At 38.9% G+C, this 13,639-nt stretch overlaps 1 protein-coding gene across 4 annotated transcripts in view; it reads left to right on the top strand.

Annotated features, from left to right (window-relative positions):
- The window catches only part of SS18 (SS18 subunit of BAF chromatin remodeling complex), a 45,552-nt gene that overhangs the window by 18,982 nt on the left and 12,931 nt on the right, over window positions 1–13,639 (top strand). For all 4 annotated transcript variants that reach the window (XM_049820969.1, XM_049820993.1, XM_049820985.1 and 1 more), the window contains exon 5: window positions 6,450–6,671. In XM_049820969.1, coding sequence (XP_049676926.1) covers window positions 6,450–6,671 — 222 coding nt within the window. The remainder of the gene's footprint in view (window positions 1–6,449; window positions 6,672–13,639) is intronic.

Below are 13,639 nucleotides of genomic sequence, written 5' to 3'. Positions count from 1 at the left end.
ATTTTAAGTCAGTTTTTATGCCATCCTGTTTTGTAATAAAAAGAAAAGTGCTTGGGAAGTCAGAAACAAAGCAGTGAAACAAGATGATAAAATTCCACATTGTACCTACTAGTACTGGCTTTGGGGTAACTATTCCCTTTAGCAGTCAGATCAGAATGGAGTAGGCCCTGGAAAAGCTTGCCTCTTTATATAGAGGCAGTTTTCCAGAATTTCCACTCATAAAGTCATACTGCCTATTTCATGTGAATTGGCTTTCAGCTTAAAATTGCAGTCCCAGGATTGCTTTTGTTCTTGGACCCCTTCTTTTTTTCGTATGGAGCAACTTTTCATCCAAAAACTCTTCAAGGTATTGATTCTTCCAGGAAAGGTAACTGCTGTCAAAGGATCTTTGAAAATTTGTCGCTCAGTGGTCACAAGGATAAGCTCCATGACAGCAAACACAATAAATAACTATGCAAAACTTACTATGAAGTAAAAAAATATGATTGCTGTAGTCTCTAATTCTGTGCAAATCTTGATAAAACAGGCCTGGTAGTGACAGCTTTTCTGAGAAGACTGGCTGAATAGCCTCCAGAGGCCATGTGTAAGAACTGTAATAGAAGATCTGGAGAAGAAGTTAGTTTCATCATGCATATTGGTCATGGTCTGCATTTGGATTTGGAAAGAGCAATATATGCTGCTCCCTAAGTAGGGCAGAGATATTCTGGTTGTGGAGTCCTCTATCCATCTAAGATCTATCAGCTCCCATGGAGAATAGCATTGCCTCTCACAAATCAGTCTCTTTGACCCTCTAGTGTAATCATATTATTGTTATTATAATGATCTTTTCCAAGGAGAAGGATTACTAAGTCGCAATGTGAGCATAATGACTTCACTGCAGAGCCACGGGGGAGAAAAGTCACTCCTTAAACATACATATTTTGTAATTAGATAGAATAAGAAAAGAGCTCTTAGAAAAATATGTGAAAGGTAAATAGGTTTGTTTTGGTATTCACCTAGACAGATACTTAAATACAGTTTCCAACTAAGCTTTAATTTAGCCTTTCTTCCAACATATTCTCTCTTTTTTGAATGTTTGTTCCTTCCCTTCTCTGTTTAAGGTTGTCTCTGAGGATGCGAAGATAAACAGCTTAGGATGAGGGCATCTCTAATGTCAGAAAGGCATGCTAAAATAATTTCATAGTTAGGAATTGGAAAAAGAGAAACACAATCATCTTGTTAAGTGGATAGCTGAATGATTTTTTTTTTTTAAGTGTTTGCTAGTTTGCTTGTATGTATGCCTTTCTGTATTTCATAGACATGTATTTGTAATAATTTCTGCAGTGTATTCATTTGCTTTCTGTTAATAGGGCGCTTACTCTAAAGTTATGTAGACACTTTGTAATAGAAGCCAGATACAAAACCTTAAATACCTGACGAGATGATCTGTCAAAAAGGAATAAAGTCACTAATGTGCAAGCCAAGAGAATCCACGACTGACAACTATGAGTTGACCAGCCAGGAAGAAATAAAATGCAGGCTCTTAAAAATATCAGATTTCTGGAAGGGCTTATCTCAGTAGGGGCTTCCACAGGCCTGAGTATACATGGAAGGGTTGATGGGAGGATTAAAAGAACTGCCTAGTGATGGTCAGGGCATGAGTCGATTTACAGTTCTGCTGTAGACCTGTCCCATTACCTAAAGGGAAAAGGGTGATTTTTCTCATACCTGTGTTCTGGCTAATGAAGTGGTGCCGAGGCCCTTAATTGCATCCCCTGACAAATAAGTGTCTGTATCCTCTTACCAGGGAAGACAGTCATGACGAACCTTTTTCAGCCTGTGGAGGAACTGAGTGTTATCTGTACCTGTGACGGATTATGGCTTTTACCTGAAAAAATTCCTATCTGAAGAGTTACATTGACTGAGAGTTTGTGTGATGCAGTGTTAAGGGTGGTCTGGATTTGGAAGGCGATGAAGAACTGGGTTGTGCTGGTGACAAGTTATCTTTCTGGGTTTTTGAGCTTTTTCTATCATATGTAGAAAGTTTAAAGGTAAGACTAGCTGTAGGGTTCTCTGACCTTTGTCCTGGTACTGGTAGGTGACCTTCCTGAATAACAGGTGCTTGTGTATCACCAAGAAGTTCTCTCAAAGTCTTCTTTCCTTCCTGCAAATGTAGTCTCAAATACACTTAGGCTGGCTTACAGCTTCTCAGAGCCAAGATACTATCCATAAGTGGTTAAGAGGAAAAAGAACTTTAGTTTATAGTCAAGATAGATACTTATTCCACTAACTTTATTATAACACAGAATCTAATTTGTATAGCATTTAAAGCAGTTACTTTAATGGCAGATACGCACTTCATATCTCATTCATTCATATTCCATTCTTCCTATTTCGTGTATTTGTATGAAGAAAAAAAAAAATAAAATCAACTCTTGTGTCCTTATGTGCAGGAGAACCCCATGAAGTATTTTGGAAAATATAAAAAAATTTATTTGTAAAGTGTGTTCTTACTATTTTTCATTTGCAAGGTTTTTTGATAATACGGTCTTAGCTTTTCCTCTGTCCTTGCCTTCTAGCTTCTCAGTAACAAACTACCTGATTGTGACCCCAGAACATATGCATGCCTGACATTTCATGTGCCAGCTTTTTCTTATGAGTGCTTTCTCCTATTTTGGTGCTAACAGAGATGTGAAGTATAAACCAGCCATTTAGAGAAGGTGTTTTGGTTTTTTCTACTACTTCTCTCTTGCAATGATTTTTGCCTTCCCCTATTTTGCTTCTTGACCAGTTTTTAAAAACTTGCTCCACTGTGTTTGGCTAGCTCTCTGAAACTTATTACTGACAATTTCTTCCTTTAAACAAAAAGGAACAAAACCACTCCCAGGCCCTGACTTTCTGGCACTAACCCTGTGTATTCCTTCCTTTTATTCAGAAAGAAATTAAGAAAGTAGTCTTCTAGCAGTCTTCCAATAGTCGCTTGGCACTACAGCCTGGAGCTTTTCTTCACCTTAGCTTTACTTTAACACATTGATTGATCTCGTGGTTAGAGACAATCTCACTTTTTTTCGGAATTAAACTGTCTCCACTATTACAGAGTTAGGCAGTGCTGAATTGAAGAGGGTACAGTATAGGCATCTGTAGTTCTCTGTCATGGTCATAATGCTATTCACTGAGTTATTTTTTCTGCATTTGTGTTGGATCCGCCTTTGTACAATTCAGCGATCTCGGCTCACCTTGTTTGCAGGAACAGTGAACTGCATATATGATACCTTTTTCAGCTTTTTCACTTTGCTTGATAAAATAAGCTTATGTGTTCATTTCAGTAAGGTATCTTGAAAAGGACAAGAACATAAACATACTCTTAAACTTACTCTCTATTTCTTCATATTGGCTTTTAGTAGATGTGTTCCTTGATAATTGTTATCTTCTTCTTCTGCATCTTTTTGTTTGGAGGGCAGTTGGTGTGGTGGGTTGACCCTGGCTGGATGCCAGGTGCCCACCAAAGCCACTCTTATCACTCCTCTCCTCAGCTGGACAGGGGGGAGAAAATATAACAAAAGGCTTGTGGGTTGAGATAAGGAGAGGGAGAGATTGCTCAACCAATTATCATCAAGGGCAAAACAGACTCGACTTGGGGAATATTAACTTAAATTTATTACCAATCAAACCAGAGTAGGGGAATGAGAAGTAAAACCAAATCTTAAAACACCTTCCCCCCACCCCTCCCTTCTTCTCAGGCACAGCTTCGCTCCCAAGTTCTCTACCTACCCCCCCAGCAGTGCATGGGGACAGGGAATGGGGGTTGGAGTCAGTTCATATTGTGGTTTAACTCCAGCCAGCAACTAAAGCACCATGCAGCTGCTCACTCACTGCCCCCCCCCCTCCAGTGGGATGGGGGAGAAAATTGGGAAAAAAAGTAAAACTCGTGGGTTGAGATAAGAATGGTTTAATAGAACAGAAAAGAAGAAACTAATAATGATAACACTAATAAAATGACAACAGTAGTAATAAAAGGATTGGAATGTACAAATGATGCGCAGGGCAATTGCTCACCACCCGCTGACCAACACCCATCTAGTTCCTGAGAGGCGATTGCCCCGTGCCCACTCCCCAGTTCCTACACTAGATGGGACGTCCCATGGTATGGAATACACCGTTGGCCAGTTTGGGTCAGGTGCCCTGGTTGTGTCCTGTGCCAACTTCTTGTGCCCCTCCAGCTTTCTCGCTGGCTGGGCATGAGAAGCTGAAAAATCCTTGACTATAGTCTAAACACTACTGAGCAACAACTGAAAACATCAGTGTGTTATCAACATTCTTCTCCTACTGAACTCAAAACATAGCACTGTACCAGCTACTAGGAAGACAGTTAACTCTATCCCAGCTGAAACCAGGACGGTTCATCACACACTGTCTCTGCCACTCCTTCCTCCTCAGGGGCAGGACTCCTCACATTCTTCTGCTCCAGCATGGGGTCCCTCCCATAGGAGACAGTCTTCCACGAACTTCTCCAGTGTGGGTCCTTCCCACGGGCTGCAGTTCTTTATGAACTGCTCCAGCATGGGTCCCCCACTGGGTCACAAGTCCTGCCAGAAAACCTGCTCCAGCGTGGGCTCCTCTCTCCGTGGGTCCACAGGTCCTGCCAGGAGCCTGCTCCAGTGTGGGCTTCCCGCGGGGTCACAGCATCCTTTGGGAACCCACCTGTTGTCGTGTGGGGTCCTCCCCGGGCTGCAGGTGGATGTCTGCTCCATTGTGGACCTCCATGAGCTGCAGGGGGACAGCCTGCCTCACCGCAGGCTGCAGGGGAATCTCTGCTCTAGCGCCTGGAGCACCTGCTCCCCCTCCTTCTTCACTGACCTTGGTGTCTGCAGAGTTGTTTCTCGTACATGTTCTCACTCCTCTCTCCAGCTGTGGTTTCTGTGCTGCTGCAACTTTTTTTTTCCCTTCTTAAATATGTTATCACCGAGGTGCTGCCACCTTTGCTGATGGGCTCATTCTTGGCCAGTGGTGGGTCTGTGGTTGCTCTGTCAGACATGGGGGAAGCTTCTAGCAGCTTCTCCCAGAAGCCACTCCTGTAACCTCCCAACTACCAAAACCTTGCCACACAAATCCAATACAGTTAGTATTGCCTCTGTGACCTTGCATACAACTCTCTATGTCCTTATTTTTCACCTTCATTCTGTCCTAGATAGTGCAGTTATTTCTTTAGCCAAGACAGGACTCGGGAGGTGTTTACATTTGAAGGTAGATATGTGTTTTGTTTTGTTTGTTTGTTTTTATTTCACAGAGAGATATGTAACCAAATCACTATCTTCCCACATCTCCACTGGCATAGTTTCTTCAGGTTTCTCTAAGTTCTCTGTATTTCTTAGGGTTTTGTAGCTTAACAAAAAACCTGTAGCATGTTTGGCAACAATGGCGTCTTCTTGGTGAACTCCGTGTATATCAACATTTGACTTGTTTACAGTTGACTTACTCTGGTTGTACATATCTTCGTAAACTCTTCATGTGGTGCTTGTCAAATGTATAATTCTTGCATTTCATTTACTTTTTTCACTTGTCATATTTCTATCCAGTCATACCTCTTACTAATTTTACTCCTAGTAGCTGCTCATTTAACCCAGCTGAAGTAGTAAGTAAACTGATCAGGTGGTATTGTAACATTTATACTTTTAAAATACCCATTGAGGGTAGATTTAATTCAGAGAACAATCCAATTCCAACCTGTGTTGTCAGGAAGAGGGGAGATAAAGGATGAAGAGATGTAGTTGGCCTCATGAGTATATGAACAGGTTGCTCTTCCTTTGCATCTTTGCAGGCATGAGAGGTGAGGTGATAACTTGATGGCTGTCCTTCCAGTCATCATCTCCCACCCTAATAACCTGTAAACACAGTTGCAGAATATTGGCTGTAGATTATACGTTCAAACAATGTTAAATATTCCTTCGGCCATTTTTATTCTACATGTATTTGCACCATGTCAATGTTAATACTGCCTGACTTTTGGAAAAGAAAAGTATTAACTGTTACTTTCAGAAAAGTGTATAGTATGGTTTGTTTGAATAAATGGAAATGTTACAGCAATTGTAACTATTATATAGCTGTGATAGAGCCACCAAGCTAGCTGTTAAACTGATCTTGTGCAGTTCAGGTTGAAATTCAGCGTATGTTGTGCAAGTACTAAAAAGGATAGTTTTGCGTATGATAATGGACATAAAATGAGCTATATGATAATTTACACCCTTATTGTAGTAGCTTCAGCTGCTCAACAAAAGAAAATGTATTGCATAGTAGAGCTGAACTTCATTAACTTTTTTTTAATTTAAATTGGGAAACCATGAGCAAACTCTGGTTTAGCCTTGTTTTAATGTAATTGTACTTAATTTATTAAGTTTTGTGACTCAGTATGACTATATTTGCTTGGTTTATGATCCTTAATGTAGAACTTTTTTCCCTGTCTCGTTCTGAAGGACCTAACCATATGCCTATGCAAGGACCTGGACCTAACCAACTCAATATGACGAACAGTTCCATGAACATGCCTTCAAGTAGCCATGGGTCAATGGGTGGCTATAATCACTCAGTGCCATCCTCGCAGAGTATGCCAGTGCAGAATCAGATGACTATGAGCCAGGGACAGCCAATGGGCAACTATGGTCCCAGACCAAACATGAACATGCAACCAAACCAAGGTAAGTGAGGTGCCAGTTAGCTTCTGTGCAAAGGAAACCTCTCAGCTACAGGCCTTTTTTAAAGGTCTTTTCTTGTAGCTTTCCTTTTCTAAATGCATTTGTACCTGTGTTTGGAGGACTCTACATCTCCTTTCTCCCATGTGTCAATGACTTTATTTGCAGACATTGAACTGTTTTCAGGGATTGTGTGACAATCTGAGAATGGATCTGCTTTGATCAGTTATAAGTTTGAACTACAGTTTATCTTTCTCAGACTTTGCACTTCTATCTAAGTGTTATTATTGCTTGAGTTGATAAAATACATCTCTACTCTTCAGTCTCTTGGGTAAATTGAAAAATTAAAGTCAGGTAGCCCTCAGATTTTTATACCCAATTAATCTGTGTTCTCTGCTGCATGCTGTTTTAGCGTGGAATGTCTGTTAATCTTAAAGAAATAAAATTCAGTTCCAGGAACAAATCCGCTACTCCCTACTGTTTTCAAGAGATGTCCTTGTGTATATAGTAAAACTCAAAACTAATTTTGTATCTAGGATATTTGCATAGCATAAACAGATGATGTATCCTGTTGACGTCCTTGCTGAAGTGCAAGGACACTGTAGAATTAAAATATTGCATTAGAGTCACAACAGACCAAATTATTAAATGGTATATATACTGTATTTTCTTTTAAATGTCTTTACAAGTCAGCAAGCAGTATTTTCAGCTTACCTGTGAAGTCCGTTACTACATTGGATCTGGACATACCACCTGCTAAAAGACATACTGCAGAATTTTAGGAAGAAAAAAATAGCTGCTGCCATGTTTACAGCAGTTATGGGTTTTTTTCACCAATATGTATGAACTCCTGTAGATACATTAGCTGAAGGGTATGACTTGAGGATTTTGTCTCTTTTCTAGTGCAGTAGGAGAATATGTTTTTTTCTTTTTCTAAGGCTCCCTCCCTGGTCATTGTAGAAAAAATAATCCTCCAGTGGCATAGGTGGTTCTTCTTGCAGTATACTCTAATTGGAGACCAAAGCTCCACTTTGTTACATAGATACCATTTGTTCCTGAGGGGTACAATCAATCAGTTTGATTATTATATCACAGAAAGGTTCAAAACAGACAAAAGACAGAGTTAATGCGACACCAAAAATAAGTCAGGACGAAACAAATGATTCTGACGTTTTCTTGCCAGTAGTGAAAGTGGGAAGTCCTTCATTGTCCACATTGCTAATGGCATTTTTCTTAAAATTTAACAGCAGAGGAAACAAAAGATGGGCACACAGCAGAGGAAACCATCGCAAGTGGGAATATTTTTGACTGTCTCTCTGAACTGGCAAGTTATCTGTGTATGCTGGGCAATACACAATGGAGTAATTTTGTAAACATTTTAAGATGCTTTTGGAAAGTCCTGTGCATGCTCAGTTTAAATGTCTTAGTTGCAGAGAGTTAGCAGTAAATATGTAGCAGTATGTGTGAGGGAGTCATCCACTAAGTTGCGCTACAGAAAACAACTTTGTATGACTGGCTGACAATTTAGAACTAGTGATTATTTCATCTCTAAGTAGTGTTCTTTACTCTTTCTCATAATATTCCCCTGCTGTATTTTCAGTATTCTGTCAAACTTGAAAATTGCTCATTAGGAATTAGACAGAAAGATGCTTAAAAGGTTTCTGTTCTGAACAAATAATAGTACTGAAGTGGCTTTGGGGAATAAAGAATAAAGCAGTATCTAGTCGATTTACAGGTTCAAGAGCAAGAGCAAATTCTCTAGTTAAAACAAGAGCTAGTACCATTGCCTGCACTTAGGGCCACAGTAAACTTTCACATTAGGTAACTCTAATTTTATCAAATTTTGATCCTTAAGGCTGAGACTTTTTCCATTCCAAATGTCTGCTTCAAGGCTGATATTTTTTAATTTTTTTTTTTTTTTTTTTTTTTTTTTTTTTTTTTTGGAACTTTCATAGAAGTGGAGAGTGATTTCTGACAGTGGGGTGATAAATTATGTTCTTTAAAATATTTTAATGTCTCAAAAAAACATTAGTAAATAGAGCACTTCATATGTAAATGTAGGAGTGCAGGTACCCCTTGCTTTAGAGCAAGGCTTTGAAACTTGGCTGTTATGTCAGCAAGGTGCTATTTGCTGTTTCAATGAAAATATTGTCCTAAATTAGTCAAACTTTAAATACCTAGGGGGGGAGAAAGTCTTTAAGTCTGAAGATGCGCATGTTTGTTATGTATTGGTAGCTAAGGTTTTTTGGCCTAAGAATATTCCCAGTCAGGTCTACTTAATACATTTCCTCCATTTTATACTCTTAGTTGTTGCATTTGTATTGAGATTTGGTGACAAATTAGAGGAAATACTTTTGTATCTTCACTCTCTTGTGACTCCCAAGACAGCAGGGGGGAGAATAGCAGAGGAATCTGTGAGACCATGAGGGATTTAGATAGGTAGCCAAGATCTAGTCTGGCTGGGCAGAGGTCTCAGCCAAGCATGGATACTGCAGGTGTCTCATCAAAGTGAAGAAACAAGAATGAGCTGCTAGGAAATGCATTGAGCTGCAGTTTAACGAAAAAGGAATAAACAGATTGTGACTTGAAGATTTCTTAACTGGTAGCATGTGCTGCCATTCAGAAACGAACCAAAATTTCTGAACCTCAGTATTGTTGTCAAGAGATACTTGTGAACCCCTAACCACACTTTGCTGCTTTGCCTTATAAAGGGGTGATCCGTATTGAGAATGAGAGATCCAACAATAGCTGTCAGTTAATAGCAGCACTAGCTAAATATAATGCTAAATATTCTGCAAGATAAGGTCTTGGCATCTCAAGTTGGCTGTTAAAAATTACTAGATGTTTTTGACCTTAATCTTTCCCTGCATGGGTTCCCCATCTGTAGAGGAATGAATCTGATGGTAAGATTATGACACCATCTGATTTCACCGGAGTGTTGTGAAAGTATATTCATTATGAAGATTTGGACATTTTTATGAGTTACGAGTGCCATAAGAAAACCCATGAGTAAATTAATAATTCTGTCTTCAGTGTTTGACTACACATGGCATCTCACACAAACAATTAGGAGGAAACAAAATATTGAAATAGCTTTTCAGTGAATAATAGCTACCGTGTACTGAATGAGGCCAGTACTTGTAGAAAAAAAGCATGCTATTGTATAATAGATAAAGACACCATAATACGCAGAAAGGTTTGATCTAACTTTTGTGTGGTTTTAGCATAACTTTTTATGTGCAAAACTTTCTCTAGCAAGACATCTTGCTGTATATACACATTTTGAGGCAGATGGTGTTAGTAAGAGAAAATGAGAAAGTGCTAGTTAAGAAATAAAATGCATAGTAACAGAACCCATTGTTGGATTTACTTTCTGTCTCCACTTTGTACTCATCATTGATTTGCACTAGTTAATAAAATGCTAGCCAGAGAAATATCTTAAATGAGAAGCAAAATTTTCATGGTTTTGTTTTTATATAGTCAGTCCAGTTAAAAGAAGTTTAGTCATTTTGGACTTAGGAAGCAGAATGTTTTAAGTGGAAGATTCTATAGATGACTCTTGATTAAAAAGCTACTGTAGCAGCCCGGGACATCCGCAAGGAGTATTGGCTACCTTTTTGGAAAAGATAGGAAGCAGCAGGAGCTCAGTGAATGTGGAAGAAACTCCTTTCTTACGGGTGCATTTCTTCTTTCGTATGAAAAGCTACTTATATTGAATGAAATATTTCAAGTCTTGCCAATTTTTGATTTTTCAGAGGGGAGGTGTAAGCATGATTTTCTGGAACCTGAAACTTACATGGAAAATCCTCTTATTTATGTTGAACAGATCTTTCACAGTCAGAGAATAATAATAAACAGTAGAATTCAAATACTTCAGGGACCAAGAACTTATAGTTTGTCCATCTCAGAAACTTTGGTTCTCAGATAGTTTTGTTAAGCTTGGCCATCTCAGAAACACTTTCTCAGATCCTTTTGCTAGGATTCTGTTCCCTTGCCAGAAGCACTTGAAGCAAAGTTGCCAAACTCCCCAGTCTGTATTTAATGAGCATTATACATTGCTTGGAATCAGAGAGAGGAACTAGTTTACTTTTAACAGGCGAACTCGACGTGAAAATACCATGTTGACTCAATTATTTGCAGAAGACCAATTGTTGCATCTGGTGCTGAGATTGTTTTAATGACAGTTTCATTTATATAAGCTTACAAAAATTCCATTAATGTTTGAGAGCTATTTCAATTCCAAGCAAATATGAAGAGATCACAGAGACAGCAGAGGTGAGGCAGGTGCAGAATTCCTGTTCTTTTGTTGTCCATGCAAAGAAAGGAACATAAAGATAGGAACATCCAATGTTATCTGAAATATAAACATATTCATGTATGACAGATCAGGATAAAATGATTCCTGAGGTTGAGGACCTTTTGTGAATGTCTTGCCATCTGTTCATTCCCATGTAAGCAGAGGCTGTTACGTTTAAATACCTCAAATGCTTACAGGAGTCATGATGTCATGGACAATGCAGGACAGTCTCAATTTTTTGCACACCTAACCTGTTAAAGAAAAATAAAATTGCCTCCACCTTCTGAAGTGCCATCATGCTAAAGCGGGATTTGTAGCATGTCTAGCTGTAGAAGACACTGCAGTTCTCCTATCATGGGAGAAAAAAAAAAAAAAAAAAAAAAAAAGATATGAACAGGTGCCATAGTGCTTGTTTTTTCATCTTCCTTCCATAGTGTAAAACGTGATAGGTGATGTTGGTACTAAGGAATTTTCTTGTATGACTTATTTTTATCTATTTTTTTTTCTTAAACGACACTTGAAATTATGGTTCAGTTTGAGATGAGAACTTTGTGGAATAAGCAAGTGTGAAGAAATTTCTACTGCCTTTAATTTGCAACCTAAATCATACATTAGGAGTAGTAAAAAATTTTGTATCCTCAAAGTCTTTTGAGATGGTGTTTAAACTGCCCCTCATGTTAAAACACCTTTAAGATTTTCGTTCATTTGACCGAGTACATCTGAATTGTAGCTTTTGTCAAGAATCTTGAGAAAATGGCAAGTTAAATTTACCCTAAAGTAGGGTTCCTAAGGTAGCTCTTGCAAGAATTACCACCATCACTTATGTTTAAAACCAAGCAAATTGTTTTGTAAACAAAGAAAAACAACAAGAAAGTTTTGCTGAGAGCTGCTGCATTGCTAGGTACAGATTTTGTTATATATGTAACAGTGGACACAATGACAAGATTTACCATGGTAAATCTGGCACGGTGTACTTTTCTGATACTCTAGATGTGCATATTCAATTGCATTACTGATACAAGTGCACGTTGTGAAATGCCTAAAGAATAAACCTCTTCTTAGGAGCAAAACTAAAATATTTTTGAAGACTGAAGAGACAATAGCTTGTACCATTGCTTTTTGGTTATACCCAGCTGCTTCCATAGCTCTTTAATCAGAACAGCAGAGCCACCAGTTCACTTATGCGTGTGGTTGTTCACTTTTCTGCTTCTTCAGAAGTTTCAACTATGTCAGCAGTTATTCTTGTCCTCTCATAGCATTTACCACCAGTATCTGAGTTTCAGTAGAAGAGATAAAGCTAAGGAGACCTTTTTAAACCACTAAGTTTTTCTGCAGCTCTTTCATCCTCCTCTGGACCTGCTTGAGCAGGTCCAGAGGAGGGCCATGAAGATGATCAGAGGGCTGGAGCACCTATCCTATGAAGACAGGCTGAGAGAGTTGGGGTTGTTTAGCCCAGAGAAGAGAAGGCTCCAGGGAGACCTTCTAGCAGCCTTCCAGTACCTAAAGGGGGCCTACAGGAAAGCTGGAGAGGGACTTTTTACAAGGACATGTGGTGATAGGACAAGGGGTAATGGCTTTAAACGGAAAGAAGGTAGATTTAGATTAGACATAAGAAAGAAGCTCTTCACTATGAGGGTGGTGGGGCACTGAAACAGGTTGCCCAGAGAGGTTGTGGATGCCCTATCCCTGGAAGTGTTCCAGGCTAGGTTGGATGAGCAACCTGGTCTAGTGGAAGGTGTCGCTGCCTGTGGCAGAGGGCTTGGAACTAGATGATCTTTAAGGTTCCTTCCAACCCAAACCATTCTATGATTCTATGATTCATCCTCACTGTACTTCTGGTCTCAGATTTGAAATGAGCAGTTGAGGAAAATGTTGTGTATTCTTGATAATGTACACTATTTTTAATAAAATTGAACAATGAGCAGTTCAGTTAGTACCTATTGTCCTGGCTTGCTTTATACATTCACTTACTTCGTAAGACTGATTTGGGTCTACACTGTGCATTTCAAATGCCTGTTTTATGACTACCAAAATTGCCTGTACTACTCACAGGACCTATATTATTACTTCTTAGCATCTTTTTCTTTAGACTTTTATTCCAGGAATGCTTCCAGTCTATTGATGTGTGAAGGATGCCTTCTGAATATACAGAAACATTTATAGGGCTTTTGTACTACCAAAGTTCAAATAGTTTCTTGGAAAGACAATAGTCTGCTTGTGTACTTGCATATTTACAGAGATAGTCCTACACAATATTTTCTTGGACACATTTTGGACTGTAGACTCATTTTGGACTCTGTACAAATACAATATTTTGTCCTCTCTGGAATAAATAGTCATAGAAACTCACTAAAAAAGAACTTCTAAGGGGAATTTTTGAAAACAGCGAGCTTTCTCTTGCAGTGCACAGCTTTGTGAACTTCTGTGTGTGAAGTCTTACCTCCAAGTCAGGAAGAGGTCATGACTTCCACTGAGTGTAGTTTGTGGTAACCTGATTGGACATTCAAGAGCTGTATTTTAAGTGGGCTGTAAAAATATGTACTACAAATATGAGAAAGTCTTAGATCATGAACTAATGGTCTTAAGTTTTTTACTTCAGTTTTGTGAAGGGGTTTTCTAGGTTAGTTTTACGTCATATTGAGTATTATATGATGAATAAATGTAGCTTTAATGTAGG

This window comes from Accipiter gentilis, chromosome 2 (assembly GCF_929443795.1).
Source record: "Accipiter gentilis chromosome 2, bAccGen1.1, whole genome shotgun sequence".
In the NCBI taxonomy this organism is placed as follows: Eukaryota; Metazoa; Chordata; class Aves; order Accipitriformes; family Accipitridae; genus Astur; species Astur gentilis.
The sequence above is the reverse complement of the archived record's forward strand: the minus strand, read 5'-3'. Positions and strand labels throughout refer to the sequence as shown.